The following is a 17,730-nucleotide window of genomic DNA, read 5'->3' on the forward strand; positions in this document are numbered from 1 at the left end:
TTCCAAGTCAAAAAGCAATCCTGCCCCAGCCTTTCAAGTGCAGAATTTATGGGAGCTAGCCACCTCAGATTGCAAACGTCAGACCTTTCTGAAGCTTTCCCTACTGCGGAGTTTGCAATGCACCGCGACAAGACCTTGGGAAGTTGTCTTGTGACTGCAGAGGGTGGGAGAATACGAATACAACCGAGAAATGCAGCCGAAGTAGTGTACACATCAGCTGCGGTTCCCGGTCAAGCACAGGCTTAGGAGTGAACCAAGGCCAGGCTCGAGGCCCCGCCCCGGGGCGTGTTTCCCTAAGGTCCCGCCCCCAGACGCCCGCAGCGGCCGCGGAGACACCGGAAGGAGCGGCGGCTGCTAAGGGAAGCGTCGGGCAGCGGCCGGGATTCTGCGGGCCGCGCTGCGGAACCGTTTTTGCGGCCCTGTGAATCCGAGCGCTCAGGCTGCGAGGAGGAGCGCGGCGGGCGGCGGGCGGCGGGCGGCGGGCTGAGGTGAGCGCGACAGGAGGGCGGGCGGCGGCAAGCTGAGGGGAGCGCGGCGGGCGGGGGGGCGGGCGCGGCCCGGCTGAGGCCAGTCCCGGCGCGCGGCCGGGGCAGCTGGGTGGACAGGGATCTGTGCCTCGCGGTGGAGGGAGGGCGCGACCCGTGCGCGCCGCCCCGTTATTCTTTGCTACGAACGGGAAAACTGAGGTGTCATCGTCCCAGTGGCGTGTCTTCGGCCGACGCTGCGTTTGGGTCGAGTCCAGACCTAGCGTCTGTCGGTCTCAGCTTTTGTTCGGGTCACATTTCCACGGTGTCTGTGCTTTCCTCAAGCGCTCAAGTATTTCTCAAATACAAAATGCTCTTCGTTGGAAAATTAGTAATGTTGACCTGTTAGGCAACGGGATTGATTGCCTTAGGGGCTTTGCACTCAACCTGAAGACTGTTAGGGTTTACATTCTCTGGGAATCAGTTATTAGGCCTGCAAAATGGAGCCAGAGGCTGACATCCTGGCTGGAGCAGAGTCTAAACTGAGGACACATTTTACCAAAGGTCTCTAGACTTAGTGCTTAATGTAGGATTCTAGAATGTTCTACCCCCCCACCTCACCCCCAATACAGTCCTATGTCTGGCTTCCAAGTCCTGGTCCTCCTGCCTCCACCTCCCAAGTTTCTGGGATTCCAAATGTATTGCCACCATGTCATGCCAGATACTTTTGTTTGATCTGATAATTTTTACTTTACGAAAAGCCTGTTACCAACGATAATGAGAGTCAGGGTAAACAGCTCAAGCCTAGAGGTGCCTTTGACATTAGATAGCATTTGAAGGTGGAGGAAGGGAGAGAAGGGGTACAAGACCAGCCTAGGCTACAGGAGCCCTCATTTCAAAGCAAGCAAGCAAGCAAACAAACAAACAAACAAAACCGGGGGTGGGGGTGGGGGTGGGGGCGGAGAAGGAGAAGGAGACCATTTCTCCTAGTGCCTTCGGTGTTTGAGGGCATAGTTGTATCTTATGGAAAGGTCAGAACAAATCTGATGATTGCAGCAAGATGTTTGATGTTAAGATCTTACGGATGCTGGCGGTGAATTCATACATACTATTAATATAAGTAGGGAAAATGAAAATTTTATTGAGAGGTGGTGTTAACTATTTTTAGTAATTTATACTATGCTGATAAGTTTTGTTATTTCACTTTGGCAAGATGGGGAAAACTACAAAAACACAGAACAAGGGATACTGTATTTATGATTGCATTTTTTAAATCTACTGTATTGCTGGTTAACGTTCTTTTTTAGTTCATGTAACATATGAATAAGCAAATCTTTTAGCATAGTTGCAGTAATAGGTGATTTGCTGTTTTCATGAACCTTTCACTTACAAAATTTTATTTGATTCTCTTCCTATCCTCTGAAGAATGCCAAATAGCCTTTCCCCAAGTCAGAAACAGTTTCAGCGTTGTGTAAGGATCAGCCTTATTCTGAAATTCTGAAATAATATTGCCAAACCAGCCTGTGCTAAAAATTAGAATTCAGGTAGATTAGGATTGAGCCAGGTGGCGGTGTTGCACACCCCTTCAATCTCAGCACTTGGGAGGCGGAGGCAGTCGGATTTCTTTAAGCTCCAGGCCAGCCTGTCTACAGAGAGAGTTCAGGACAGCCGAAGGTATACAGAGAAACCGTGTGTTGAAAAACAAAAACAAAACAACAATATTAATAACAACAACAAAACCAACAAAAAAAAATTGAGCTGGCCACGGTGACACAATCTAATCCCACCCCTGGGGACAAAGAGGCAGATGGATCTCTGAGTTTGAGGGCAGCCTGTTTTCACAGAGGGAGGTCCAGGATTACCAGAGCTACACAGAGAAAGAAACTCTGTCTCAATAAATGAATAAATAAACAAGCAAACAAATAAATAAGTGAAATAAAGATTATAAAATTGTGACTTACTACATAACTGCCTTGTTTTAAAAACTTGAGTAGTTTTTTGTTTTTTGTTTTTTTGTTTTGTTTTGTTTTGTTTTGTTTTTTTTTTTTTTGAGGCAGGCTAGCCTTGAAATTTCTTGTAGCTCAGGATGACCTTGAATCCTTCTGATCTTGCACCATCTCCTGTGCTGGGACTATAGTGCTTACCAACCTGCTGGTGCAAGACTATGTGCTGCAAGAAAATGACGTAAAAATGCTGAATGATGTTTAAGAGAGGAAATGTGAATTATTTAAAAAAGATTCATGGGGTTGGAGAGATGGTGCAGTGGTTAAGAAGGCTGAAGTCCTGAATTAAATTCAAGCACAAATAGGTAACTTGAATACCTTCTTCTGATTTCCATGGACATCAGCAAACACACATATACATAAAATAATGAAAATAAATCACGCATAGAGCACATGAGTTTTGTGCCATGTGGTGTCTGTATATGTAATGAGAACACATATTTAAGTAACAGTGCATGTATTAAAAGAAATACTGCATTTGTGTTACTTCAGAGGATTAGGTGGGTCAGTAATCTGCGTCTGTTGGAGGCAGGGTTCTCCTAATAACAAGAGAGAACCTGTGGCTGTAGCTCTGTGGGAGAGCGATTAGTAAGCACAAGGCTCTGGACTCTGTTCCTAGAACTACTGAGTAGGACAGGAAAAGGATTTGTCACATTCCCTAAAAGCTTGCATTGAGTAGGGTCTTTGCTGTGGATTAAACCCAGGGCCTGTACATGCCAGGCCAGCCCCCGTCATCCCCTAGCTGCTTATTTGCTTTTGATTCTGAAACTGGTCTCACTAAGGTACCTTTACCTCCAGGGGCAGAGGCCTAGGTGATCTTACTTTATAGCCTTGGACTTTTTTCTTTTTGGTTATTTTGATGGAGTCTCATAAAGGCAAGGCAGAAACTTGCTCTGTAGCCTAGGCTAGATCCTCCTCTCTTCACTTCCGAATAGCTGGGATTATTGGCTTGGACCACCAGTTCTGGCAAATGGAGTCTTTTGTTTGTTTGTTTTTTAACAGAAGTACGTATGGTAAGAACCTTATGGGTGTTATAAAATCCCTCAGGCCTAATTGTCTTGAGAAGCCTATACTCATTCTAGGATATATACTTTTTTTTTTTTTTTTTTTTTTTTTTTTTTTTTTTTTTAAGATAAGCTTCTTACTGTGTAGCCCTAACTGTCCAGAATTCACAATGAAGACCAGGGATCTGCTTGCCTCTGCCTCTGAGGTAAAGATATGTGCCACCACTCCCTGACTTGCTTCTTCCTTTTTTATTGCTTGTACTTAGAGTGCATTAAAACCCTTTCCTAAAAACTCCAACCTTGATTTCTAATAAATAAATAATAGGAAAGGTCTTTTGGAGTTTAGTTGAGGGAGACATTTCATATTACTCTCCCTGCCCTCCTGTACTGAGCGATTTCCTAGGGAGGTGACAGAGACTGAAAGATTAACTTGGGTAGCTTTAGGTTAAACTGAATTTTGACAGCTTAAACCTCTTTAAGTGAACATGGATTGATTGTACGTACATATTAGAAGGGCTCTGGTGATGTCAATGTGTACATACAGGCACCAGCATCGTTTCTGAGGCTTCTCTGTAGTGTCTCTTGAACTCAGACCTTGTGGTAACCATGTGGGTGTGGATGCTATTCCAGAAGCTAAGGAAGTGAGAGTAGTCTGTAAGGGATGATCAACCAAGGGCTATGCTATAGAGACTGTAGAGAAATGTCCCTGAGTACAGCTGGGACATGGTGTTTCCTACTTACCCTGTCCTTGCTGACTGTGACTGCTTCAGAAATGTTCCCTTGTTAGGAACAGGCAAGTTCCTGACGTGCTAGGGAGCCTAGGAGAGAGGCACGGTGCTAAAGTCCCGGAAGCTGTACTACAGCTACCAGTAAGATCCCGGGGAGGTTCAAAGGGTACTGTGACTCCGGAGCAGGATTGTTAGCCCGAGTTCTCGCTCAGTAACCCTGGTGTGACTGAGATGTGGTAAAAAGACATAGCTTGGCAGTAGAAGGTAAGGAGAGGGTCTGAGGGCAATGAGAGGTTGGACAGCCTCCCCCCGGCTTCCAAGTTATTTCAGGAGAGTAAAGGAATAGCAGGCAATGTGGGTCAGGGTGGGGAGGTGATGGTTGGTGTTTGGACTTCATTAACAGTCAGTCTGCTTTCAGGGCTTATAACAACCCTGAAATAGTGAGGTGGTGAAGCTGTGGTATTCATGTGACATAAACAAGACTGAATGGTTTCAGTTGATGATGAAATCCCAAAGAAGGAACTTTTAATATGTTTGGTGGAAACATTATTCAGATGACTTAAAAGTTTTATTTGTTCTTTCATTCATTTTGAGACGAGGTCTCCCTGCATGGCCCAGAGTGGCCTTACATTGACAGTCTTTGACATTCACCTCCAGGGCAGGGATTACAGATCTGTGCCAACACTCTTGGCAGTGTTTATTCCTTTATGATCGCTGATGTTATCTTCAGCAAATGAACAGAAAGGCTCAACCATTTTCTTTGTAGTGGCTGTCATTGGATATGGTGGTTGCATTTGCTTTTCTGTTTGTACCTGTCTGAATAACTTGCTTATTTGTGGTGATACTGGGAAGACACAGGACCACTGAGCTGCACTCTCTAGATTTAATGGCTATCCTTTTTGTTAATGTCTGTGTACTCACTGTGTGAACCAGACTGTTCTCAAAATGGGGCACTTGCCTCTGCCTCTCTAGTGGAATTACAGGCATGGGCTGCTGGGTTAGTCCAGTGGCTGTCCTTGTCCTTGATCTTGTTTGATATAAGACTTAAGGCTAAGATTACTTGAGGCTTGTATTAGACTTTTGTCAAATTTGTTAAACCTTTCATGTTCTCTCTCCCATATTTGTCACAATTAGTTAAATTGGATAAACCAAAATTGACTATGTCTTACCACTTATTGGGCAGATTTTTTAAAAATTTCTTTTTATTTTTAAGAGTATCATAAATTATATCATTTCCCCTTTCCCACCAAACCTTCCTATATAGCCTTCTTTGATCTCTTAAATTTACAACCAGGTCAGTCTGGCCCATCTCTCTCCTGCCTCCCTCCCTCCCTTCCTTCTTCCGTCCCTCCTTCCCTCCATCCCTCCCTCCACCCTTCCCTCCCTCCATCCTTCCCTTCCTCCATCCCTCCCTCCATTTCTTGGGCGTCCTAGAACTCCTCTGTAGGCCTGGCTGGCCTCAAACTCACAGAGATTCACTAGCTTCTGCCTCTGCAGGGATTAAAGGTGAGTACCGCCATACCTGGCTTCATGGACAGGGTTTTCACTAGTTGTTTTTACATGCATGTACACACACATGCGCGCGCGCGCGCACACACACACACACACACACACACACACACATCTATTCCTAGATATAACCTGCCAAATCGATACAGGGTTATTCCTATGAATGTTTTCAGAGCTCCCCATTTGGTATTGGTCAGCTTTCCCCTGGGGAAGATTATTTCTCTGGCTCCGAGCTTACCTTAGCCTTCTCTTTGCAGTGTCCAGGACTTGTGGGCTTTCCGGAGTCTGCTTTAGGACATCTATAGTTGTTCTTTAGCTCGTGCTTAGGCAGTTGTGCTGGTGAGACATTATGAGGCCAGCTTCTGGTGTTACTAGGATACACAATCTCAACAGTAAACTCTGATCCTCTGGTTCTAACAATCTTCCCATCTTCTGCAGTGCTCCCTGAGTTGTTTTGTAGATGTGTCTGTCCACTGGGACCAGGATTCGTAACTCTGCATTTGGCGTCTGTGGTTTCTGTAATGGTCTCTGTCTATTGCAGAGAGACGTTTCCTTGATAAAGGGTGAGGATGGCTATATACAACACAGTTAGGGATTAGGCTGCTTTAATAACATGGTGGTTATAGGTCCAAACTTCAGTAGGCTGAGGTTTCAGTCAAAGTTAAGGATGATTTGGAGACTTTCGGACTACTACTGTGATCTGTAGGTCTTTGTACAGGTATGAAGGATTTGTTCTGTAGGACATTTGTATAATGTTCCTGGTGCCTTAGGAGTCCAGAAGAGGGTGTCAGATCTCCTGAAACTGGAGTTAGAGGTAGTTTTGAGTTGCTACCTAGGTTCTTGGAACCAAATGCAGGTCCTTTGCAAGACTACCAAGTGCTCCTAACATCTCAGCCATCTTTCTAGCCCTATATTTTAAGTTTGTATTGTATCAGAGTCAGGCCCTGCTGTCTAAGCTGGCTTTCACATCCTGGGCTCAGGAATCATTCTGCCTCGGTCCCTTTCGTAGCTGCTATTACAGGATTATGCAAAAATGAGGAAAATTGACCCACAAACTAAAAAATTGAAAGTTTTAGTTATCTTGAAAAGACTGAAAAGTTGATCAAGAATTTGTCTGTGGGACTGTGCATGGTGATGTATGCCTTGAAACTCAGCTCTTGGTAGGCAGAGTCCTTTGGATATCTGAGTATAGGGCCAGCCTTATCTACATAGTGAGTTCAGCAAAGACAACATAGTGAGATCCTGTCTCTAAAACCAAACCAAACCAAAACCAAACCAAAGCCATCAATGATAAAAAAGAATTTGTCTTTGAAAAAAGTAGCATAACAGGTGGTTTTAAGAATGCCGCATCATGAGGCAAGCCTCCACTCCACCACTAAAGAATCTCCTTGAATCTGTCTAACATGTTCTTTTATCTCAGAAAAATGGTAACACATGAAGTGTAGAATTTTTAAGTGCAGTTTTATCCAATAGGTACAAATATGAAGCAATAGATTAGCAGCATTGTCTGTCCAAGGAGAATATGTTGTCCCAACATAAGGAGCATTACTTACCAAATTTTATAATAGACTATATCAACAAGTGAAGCAAGAAATATGATAAGCTCTTAGTATCCTGAAGGTATTTGATAAAGTTCATGAAGACCAGCTTTTAAAAATCTAACGCATTGGAGAGATGACTTGGGGGTTCAGTTCCCAGTGTCTCAGTCTAGTATAACCCCAACTCTATGAAAACTGACACCCATTTTGATCTCTATCAGCACCTGTACACACTGGTATATGTTTACACACACATTCATTAAAAAATAAAATAGCCCTAAATTAGGATAGAGGGAAATGACAGCAAGTAAACGTCTAAAGCGTGTCTAGTAGGGACTTGAGGAGTGAAGAGATAGGACGACAGAATGAGAGAAAGTCTGTTGTCAGCTGTGCATCTGAAGATTAGCTCTAGAGTTTACAAAGGACCCAGAATTCACCCCCCCCCCCCAATCATCCAACTGTGGGCAAATGAGCAGGCAGCTCTTGAAAGAAGAACTGCAGCGGGCTGATGAGTATTTGAAGGAAATGTTCAAAGTGGACATTCTGAGCTACCAGGGAAGTGGCAGTTAAAACTGCCTTTAGCTTGCTAACTATCAGAACGCCTGTCATTAGTAGAACAAGGAGTCCCTGCTGGGAAGAATGTGGAGAGGGACACTGCCAGTGGGATATAAACTGGTGTAGCCTCTGGGGCTGTTCTTCCCCAGTCTATCACTAGAATGCACAGCACTCCTGGGTCTGCACCCAAAGGAACCTAAGTCACGCAGGGACTGGCTCTCCGTGACTACTGACGTCCTAGTCACAGGCGTCAGTGTGGAGCCAGCCCTGTGCCCAGCAACAAATGAGTGCACATATATGCAATGGAGTGTAGAAAAGTGGATGGGACTAGAAATCATGTTAAATAAAATAAGCCAGATTCAGAAAGGCAAATACCACATTTTCTTTTTTTTAAAGATTTACTTTTAAATATTTGAATACACTGTCATTGATTCAGACACATCAGAAGAGGATACCAGTTCCATTATAGATGGTTGTGAACCACCATGTGGTTGCTGGGAATTGAACTCAGGACCTCTGGAAGAGCAGCTATTGTTCTTAATTGTTGAGCCATCTCTCCAGCCCCTATATTTTCTGTCTTGTGTAGAATCTAGGTTTTTATATTATATGTAAAACTTAAAATAGGTTTCAGTTAAAGCCACATTTACCAAGTTCCTGTTATGTACTTACACTGGGAAGATAAAAGAAGTTAGCAGGATTTTAAATTGTGTAGGTAAGTACAGGAGAAGGCTGAGCTGGCCCTGTTCTCTTCCTCAGTAATTCTTTGTGTGTAGAGAAAATTGTTTTGTGGTACAGAAAGAGTTCTTTCCTTACTTGTTAGTGAGGTAGACATTGTTACAGCCCCTTTGGAAAAGAATCTTGCAAAATCTATTTAAGAACCAGCTCTTACAGACCAGGGTTCCTGCTCACGGGTAGAGTGCTAGGATAGCACGTGCAAGGCCCTGGGTTTCAGTCTCTGTAAACACAAACCAACAAACAAAAACTCAGCCCTTATAAAGTGTGATTACAGTGTGCGTACATGTGGAGATCAGACTTCCATGGTAAATTGCTTCTGCTTTACTTACTTATTTTGTCAAGATTGAGCTGGCTGGGGTGACGTACTGGAGACATGTGCGTACCATATGTATTCCTGGTTCATGGAGTGATTCCCTGAAAAGTGGACAGTTAGGTACAGCCTGTGGATGCAGGGAACTGAACTTGGGTCCTCTGGAAGAGCAGCCAGTGTCTTACATGTTGAGCAGTCTTTCTCTCCCTTTGTTTGTTTTGAAGACTATCCTTTGAGATTTAGAACCGTTAGTATGTAGTTAGTACAGGGAGATCGTCATTCCTCGTTGCTGAGGCACTGCCATCTGAATGCTTCGTTATCTCTGCTTGTCAGTCTCTGAGCTGTGGCTGGTGGCAACACAGGCATGGTAGGCTTGGAGAATGAGTGGTTTCTCCCTCCTCTAGCCTCTGGGTCTTGCTTGTTCTTGTTGTAGTCCCAGCTGTTGCGCTCGTTGGAGCAGGGAGTGAATGTGTAGTGGCATAGGATGTCCCTGCCACTTTCCAGAGATTGGCTACTGTCTCTGTTCTTTTTTCTAGGAGACTGTACCTCATGAGCTCTGATCACTGTGAGCTTCCTGAATTGTTTGTTGTCCCCCAGCTCTGAGACTGCCCAGGCCTGTTTGTGTTTCACTTCGCTGCTCTGAAGCCGCGGGGGCCAGCCACAGTGCCTTATCTCATTTTAATTTGGTTGGAGTCACTGTACTATACTGTATATTGTCTGGTACCTAAAGCCATTGCTTTATATGCTCTGTTGGTTTAAATTTTCAGTTACTTAAGGTGATGGGGTAATTGAAACCAACTCTTCCCTCTTGACTGACAGACAGTGCATGTACTTGGGTACAAAAAGGAGAGGAGAGATGAGAAATGGGTGAAAAAGATTGCTAAACATTTTCTTAGAAACATGAATAAGAACATTAACAAGTGTTTAAATTGAACTTCATGCCCTGAAGTCCACAGTGTGATTTACTTAATACTTTTCAAATGTTAAGGATTACTATGATTTGAAAAAGTCTGCTTATTGTCTGGGTGTATGTGAGTATGGGCACACATGTACCCACAGTGAATGTGTGGAAGTCAGAGGGTAACATGTTGAGCCCTCCCCTTCCTCCTCATCGAGACAGGTTCTCCCTGGTTGGTAAGACCCTACCACTGTAGACAGCATATAAAATTGAGCCACAGAATAAGGAGGTGTAAAGCTAGTTCTCACATGGATGCTTCATCCTTATTGGTTTTCTGCCATAGTTCTGGAAGTTTCTATGTGTGCTGGTGAAGGAGAACCATGATCATCGTTCTTAGCCAGCTGTGAACTGTGCAAGCTACCACAGCAGCTGTCTTGGCAGACACACCCACTGGTGAGTGAGTAGTGTGAGCACTTTGGGCGAACAACTATTTTCTGATTTGATTTAAGGCTCTTCCCACAAGATGAACTCATATTTGGTACCATTACTGGGACAAATAACCTCTTGCTAGATAGGTCATGGGCCCCGGAGGGAGAACCTACCATGTGCTAATAGACACAGTATTGAACTGACTCCTAATAACTTAGTGTTACACCATAGATTGATGTACCTCTTCTTTTGTTTTGATTTTTGTTTGGTTGGTTTTGGTTTTGAGACAGGGATTCTTTGTGTATTCCTGGCTCTCCTTTAACTCACTCTGTAGACTCACAGAGTTCTGCTCTTGAGTGCTGGGATTAAAGGTATCACCCCTGCCAGGCCGATTAGTACATCTCTTAATCCTCGTCAGAGAGGTGTTTATTTCTAGAATACCCACATTGTTGAAGGGGCAGAGGATGAGACTTCGAGGACTCAGCCCAACCGGGTCTGTGTCATACCCCGCTTTCCAGGGCGCTGCGATCATGTGGGTGAGGCAGTGGTGGATGATGAAAAGCAAAGCCCTGGAGACCGCAGAGCACTGGCCATGATATCATGCACAGAACATAAGCTTAAGTCAGACCAGGTCCCAGCTCAGAGAGGGAGGTGAGCACGGCGTCCCCTCCCAGCTGAGGAGCCATTGCAGTTCATAACTGCTCGTGGAGGCTGAGTCAAGCTTATTTTTTTGAGTGTAGTCCCTGGTTAAGTCAACCATGGGACACATGGATCACATGTGTGGAAGTCACACATCCAAGAAAATATAGGCAGCACAAATTGCATTTGATTGGTATTAAAATAAAAGACACAAATATCGGTGGGTAGGAAAGGAGAGGTGGATTTGGGAAGAGTTGAGGAAGGGAGGAAAATATGGTTAAAGATGTATGGAATTCTCAAAGAGCTACTAAGCCAGGTGTGGTGGAACATACTTTTAATCCCAGCACTTGTAAGGCAAAGGCAGATGGATCTTGTTAAGTTTGAGGCCAATCTCATGTACATAACGAGTTTCAGGACAGCTAGAACTCCCTGGTAAGACCCTGTCTCAAAAACAGACAAACAAAACAAGCCTGGTGTAGTGGGCATCTTCATTTTCAGCACTTGGGAGGCAGAGGCCAAAAGAGAGGGTCTTTATGAGTTCAGGCCAGTCTGGTCTACGCAGACTGGGGTAGTCAAGACTACATAGTGAAACTTTGTCTCAAATCAATTTATCAATCAATCAGTCAGTCAGTCAATGCCGACTTATTTATTATACCAGCTGCAGGCACATCTGAACAGTTTTTGCATGGAAAGCATGTATATTCCTTATTTTATCTTTTGCTTTAACCATTTTTGGCTTGCTAAGAATTTGTAATTAAGTTTTGGGTCACCTTTCCTGTAGGTTTTGCCTGATTGGAAAAGCCTTGAGAAAGAGAAAAAAAAAAAAAAACTAAGAAAATGACGACTTTTCGAAATCATTGTCCACATTTGGATTCAGTTGGTGAAATAACAAAAGAGGATTTGATACAAAAATCTCATGTAAGTCCTATAGTAGTCATCCCTTAAATTGCTGCACTCACTTTCCTCTTAAATACATTTAAGTAAATTAGTAGAATACTCTGTATCATGTTTAAAGATATATGTCGTTATGGTGAATTGTGTATGTTTGACTGCACTGGCACAGCAAATGTCTCTTGTGTTTGCTTTCCTAGGGTGCTTGTCAGGACTGTAAAGTCAGAGGACCAAACCTGTGGGCATGCCTAGAGGTATGTGTGCGTGTGTGTGTGTGTGTGTGTGTGTGTGTGTGTGTGTGTGTGTGTGTTTTCCTGAAAGTTTGCAGTCGCAAATTTATTAATAATAATTTTTGGATGTATAAAATAATTTTATATGAGTATACTTTTAAAACACAACTAATAACAAAAAAAAAATGGAAGTTCAGACTGTGGATGGAGTTTTACTGAAGCATGCTTTTTGAGCTCTTAGTAAACCACTCAGGATTGTCTACGCTTACCCTCTACCGGAGGGGAGATAATGTGCCATTTTGAAATACTTAATCTGGTCTTAATGCTTAATACCTTTTAATTTCGTTATCTAACTATGCAAAGTAATTCAATCATTGGCTTAAACATAAAATCAAGACTTAATGTTATTTAGTGCTGTTTGTAGACAATGTGCCTGTGCTAAAATACTTTCCTCTTACATACTTATTATAGAATAGGTGTTCCTATGTTGGCTGCGGGGAGTCACAAGATCATAGCACCATACACTCGAAGGTAAGTATGGAATTACTGGATGCATGGCAATGGTTGGTGCTGGGACTGGATCCAGGGCTGGGCATATGCCAAGCATGTACTGCATCACTGAGATACAGGTTTGAAGGAAAAGAGAATCAAGTAACAGGAATTCAAGTTGTGACTGGAGTTTGTGATCTGCTCTAGCTGTGTAGCCTGGCCTAGAACCTGGGGTCCTCCTCCCTGTGTCTCTCATGTGTTACCTTACAGACGTGTGGCACCACACCAAGCTAGAATTTATGCCTTTTAGAAAATATATAAGATAAAACTTTGCTTATTCTCAGTGAAAGGTAGGAAGGGAATACTAAGAAAATCCATATTAATACATGATTATAATTGAGTAGTGATAAAGGAAGTCCACATACATGCATGTAGAGGTTATAGGTATAGTATCAGATTATGGAAGCTGGAGTTAGTGTTGATGCTTAGATTTTTGTTTTTAAGTTTTAATTAATTTTTCTTTTAAGTTTGTGTGTGGGAGTCATGTGTGTACCACAGCATGCTCACGGAGGTCAGAGGACAGTTTTGGGAGTTGGTTCTGTGCCTGCACTGTGGGTTGTAGGTTTGAGCTCAGGTTGTCAGGCTTGTACCAAGTGCTTTTTCCTGTTGAGCCACCCTAATGGCCAGGTGCTGCCTGGATGACTTCCAACTCTTAATCCTATTCTTGGCTGTTCACGTCAGTCTGACTGGAGTGCTGGCCTACATCGATCGCTCCACTTGTATGGTGCTTCCCACATGACTGGCATGAATCACGTAGACCTTCCGTTCTAAACAGTGTTTCTCAAATGGTATTTTAAAGTACCCTTTGATAATCTTTAGCAACTAGTTAGGCAACGGCCAAGTTTCCTCATGAGAATGAAGCCCAAATCTTTGAAGCCCTAAGGCAGCCTTGTACACAGTCACTTCCCTGTGCGTCTGAAATGATACTTTCCATGGCCGTCCTTCAGAAAACTGAGAAACCAGTCAGATGTAGAGTTGTGCATTCTGTAGGGCTCGGCCCTCGTGCAGAGCAGAAGGCTAGCTGTTATTGAGAGCTTAGTTTGAGTTGCTTGAGTTGTAATTTGCTTCAATTTAAATAATGTGCGTTCTTCTGCAGTTCTGTTTTCCTAGAGTTAAATACCCTGAAAAAAGTTGCCTGTGGTGTGACTGGGCTTGGATTTTCTATGAGGTAGAAGGTGATCTTGAACACATGATCCTTTGGTCTGCTAGGATTACAGGACTGCCATGTCCTGGTTTCTTGTATTCTTGTTTGCTAACTGCAGAGCTGAGGAGCCTTACACTGCTGTAGTCACTGTCCTGTGATGACAGGAACAGACACTGGGATAGCTTGTAGACTAGCTAGGTGTTGTTACTATACAAGGTTTTATAGTTCATCTAAAGAGTTTTCGATTGTTTGCGTGTGTGCTCCACAGTAGTTCTTCTGAATAAATTACTATTTGCCAAAGGCTGCAGTTCATTATGAGGTCCTCTGCAGACATGTTTTCAAGACTATCTAATGGCGGCTCCCTTTTCCTCCTCTGAAACTCTGCAGAAGACAAAGCATTATCTAACTGTGAACCTCACCACCCTTCGAGTATGGTGTTATGCTTGCAGCAAAGAAGTATTCTTGGATAGAAAATTAGGAACTCCTCCTTCATTACCTCATGTAAGACAGCCTCAACAAACACAAGAAAACAGTGTCCAGGTAATATCATTTAGATTATAAATGTTCAGAAAACAATTTTAAGAGTTTGTCATGTGGTTGGAATTTACAACCTTAAAGTACCTTACCTTACATGTACTTTAGAAAGCTTGTCTGTGTGCCAAATGCAGCACTCGAGTCTTGTTTTGTTCTTGCATAGCACAGAATGAATGGGAGGCGAGTGTGGGACTGAAGGTAGAAAACACCTGTGCCTTGCAACAGCTCTGTAAAGAAAGGTTGGAAGGGACATGTCATACCAGACACAGAGATTTTTGTCGATAACCCTTATCTTCTGGGTGAGACTTATCTATCCAGGCAGCATGCCTAGGTTCAAGTTCCTTTTTAAAGAGACACTGTAAAACTTAGCTTACAACATAATGGGTTTCTGTAGGCTTTTGTGAAAGTCTCTGTGAATCTAAGTCTTGAAGGCGGAAGGCCTCCATGGCCTGTGTGAATACAGCCCCTTTCCTGTTCTCTCCTCAAACATAGCTAACTCAGGGCTAACCTAGTCCTGTGGATTAGGAGACGTAAACACGTTTGCAAAGGTGGCCGATTCTCATCTACAGAAGAGGCCTTTGGCTGTGAGTGCATGTATAAAACTCATACAGAGAAGCGGTGAGAGTCTGTGGATTAGCTTATCTGTCACACCCTGTGTTGCTATAGAAATTAAGAGATTGTAAAAGACAAGGCATATCATAATTTAGATAAAGTTAGTTCTTGGGCTGAAATGCAGAAATGTTACTTTTTGAAGGGACTTTTTTTTGGAAAGTTTTTTGGGGACTGGAAAGGTAACTCAGGTTAAGAGTACCTGCTGCTCTTGGAGAAGACCTGAGTTTGGTTCCCAGCACCTATACGGGGTGAGTCAGCACTGCCTGTGGCTCCAGCTCTGGGCCTGCTGCTTTGGCCTTCTGCAGCTGTGCACATGTGTGCTCTCACATAGGTCCACACACACAGAAATAAAGCCCATTTTCTACAAAACATAAATGCCAATTTTGTAATGATTACCATTATTTCTATCTTTACTGCTGTTACATTTTACTTTTTAAAATTTTGGGAGTGTGGGTGTGTACATGTAAGTGTACTTAGGAATCCAGGAAAGCCATCAGATCCACATGAGCCAGATGGCAGCAGTTAGAACCACCTGACGTAGGTGTTGAAATAGAATCAGGGTCCTCTCATGCTCTTAGCACTAAGCCAGCTTCCTAGCCCTGCTGTTGTGGTTGTTTTCTGTAGCTCAGGCTGCCCTCTAACTTTTTACTAGCCATGACTGGCCTGAACTCGTCTTTTCGCCTGTGCCTCCTGAGTGTTGGGGTTACAAGCATGTGCCACCATGCTGGCAAATCTCTGCTGTTATGGTAATATCTTTTAATAGTTGTGTGATATAGATGTTATGTAAGTTAAAGTATGTTTTGATTAAGGATTTATTCAGGTTTGTTATGTCTTTTTTTTATTAAGGATTTTAAAATACCCAGTAATACAGCATTGAAAACCCCTCTGGTTGCTGTATTTGAAGATCTGGATATAGAAGTGGAAGAGGAAGATGAGCTGAAGGCTAGAGGTAAAGGCTCGCTCCTGTCAGCACCACTCCACTCTGTACGGCACTGCCCATTCATTAAGAACTGCATAATGAGAAGCTCAAAGTACAAAGCTTTATTAGTAGAGCTTAGAGGTGATAACTAAGAACAGAACTGAGAAGTTGGACCTTGTGGGCCAGTGTTTGAAGGTAATGCAAACCTGATTTGTCACACTTGGACTGCGCCCTGTCGTTTAGGAGCCTTTAGCTGCCAATGTTATTTTGAGTTCTCACCTGCCAGGGAAGGGTTGCTAGGGGGATGTGAAGTCGCTTCCTTGGCAGACTGTATGCCTGTGGCCCAGCGCTCAGGAGGCTGAGGGCAGAGGTTAGCTTCCGCTGCTCTTATTTTACCCTCATCTACAAAAAGAAAAAAAAAATAAATGAAAAGAAAAAAAGGAAGACAAGAATTTGCCAGGGGCAGCATTATTTGGAAAAAGAATCAGGTGGTTCTAGAGGTCCTTTTGCCCTGTTCACAAAACTGTTAACTCCTACACTGGGAGACAGTGTATCAGGATTTCCCACGGTTTTGAGGCTCACAGTATTTAATGTGAGTAAGCATTGGATGTTCTGTGAGTTCTTGGAACACAGGACCTGTGTGCATATCAGACAAGCATCCTTCCATGAGCTATATCCTTAGCCCTAGGATTTTTTAAATTTGTGTTCTTTGAAACAGAATTTCTCCATTACGTACTTATAGCTGTCCTGGAACTTGCTATATAGACCAGATTGACCTTAAACTGACAGAGATCTGCTTGCCTCTGTTTCCTGAGTGCCAGGATTAAAAGTGTACACCACCACACCTGGCTTATAATTCTAGATTTGGAATATTTGTCATTGTTTCTTTTTTGTTGTGTTGTGATGTCAGCCTCTATTTTCTCTCTTAATGATGGAGTGAACTGAGAAAAATAGAGTGCGTTGGACAAAGTAAATACAGCCTATGGAAGGCACTGGCACTCCACGCCAATCACAGGGTCAGGCCGACTTCTCACTTGGGCTTTGGGAGGAATGAGAATTGTAATCTTAAATCAGATTATTTAAAATATAGTCTATATTCTTAAGCTGGTAGTGTCTCAGTACTTGGGAGGCAGAGGCAGGCAGATGTCTGTGAGCTCAAGGTCAGCTGGTCTGCAGAGTGAGTTCCAGGGCAGTAGTGATAATAATGAGACCCTGGTCATTGTGAGCCCCGCCCCCCTGCCCTGCCCCTATGCATTTGTCATTACATAACAGTAGAAAAAGTTTTTTTAAGTGCAAACTTCTAGGTTAAATTAACAAATCCTTGAATTTATCTAAAGCTTAAAAGATTGGAGAGTGAGAGATTTCCAACAGTGTGGCCTCTGAGTTGTTCAGGCTGCTTCCCTGTGTCTCCATGTTTCTGTGTTTTAAAAGTTGTTCCTGTACTGTATGTGGTGAATGTGTGTGTGTTTGCTCACTAGGCATTTAACTCAGGGCTCTATGCACAGTATACATATGCTCTGCTAGTCAACTATCAGCCCATTTTCATAGCTTTAACTTTTGAAATTGTTCTTAATAAACACCAAGAAAATTCAGTGATTCATGTTTTATTGAATGATGACTTAATATTTCTTCTGCACAGGCCTGACAGGTTTGAAAAACATTGGAAATACTTGCTATATGAATGCCGCTCTGCAAGCTCTCTCTAACTGGTAAGCAGTGAGACCAATATTGGGTTCTCTCCTTTTCTCCTCCTGCTCCACCAACTCCCCTGGTTGTCCAGGAACTTGCTGTGTAGACCAGATTGGTCTTGAGCTCAGAGATCCAACGGGATATGCTTCTCGAGTACTGGAACTAAACATGTACCCCACCATACTCAGGTCTAGTATAAGGTTAGCTAAGATAACTTGTTACTACAGTAGGTGACTAACTCCCAGAGCAGAGAGGCAAGAACCTGGGTGAAGACATCGTTGTCCCAGTGGGATTGCTGTGTGTGCATCTACGTTTATTATTTTGTTTTTCTCTTGGCAGTGTCTTATTTT

At 43.2% G+C, this 17,730-nt stretch overlaps 1 protein-coding gene across 4 annotated transcripts in view; it reads left to right on the plus strand.

The window, feature by feature from the left end:
- Positions 1 to 328: 328 nt before the first annotated feature.
- Usp33 (ubiquitin specific peptidase 33) overlaps positions 329 to 17,730 on the plus strand; it is a 45,272-nt gene continuing 27,870 nt past the window's right edge. For 3 of the 4 annotated variants that reach the window (XR_015664983.1, XR_015664984.1, XM_087625182.1), the window contains exons 1-8: positions 329 to 488; positions 10,088 to 10,197; positions 11,594 to 11,730; positions 11,904 to 11,957; positions 12,405 to 12,464; positions 14,014 to 14,166; positions 15,619 to 15,721; positions 17,331 to 17,400. Coding sequence is in view for 2 of the 4 variants with exons in the window: in XM_087625182.1 (XP_087481308.1) it covers positions 11,650 to 11,730; positions 11,904 to 11,957; positions 12,405 to 12,464; positions 14,014 to 14,166; positions 15,619 to 15,721; positions 17,331 to 17,400 (521 nt within the window). In the remaining 2 variants the exon portion in view is untranslated. 4 annotated transcript variants of the gene reach the window in all.

Source organism: Rattus norvegicus, chromosome 2 (genome assembly GCF_021556685.1).
Source record: "Rattus norvegicus strain SHRSP/BbbUtx chromosome 2, alternate assembly SHRSP_T2T, whole genome shotgun sequence".
Classification (NCBI taxonomy): Eukaryota; Metazoa; Chordata; class Mammalia; order Rodentia; family Muridae; genus Rattus; species Rattus norvegicus.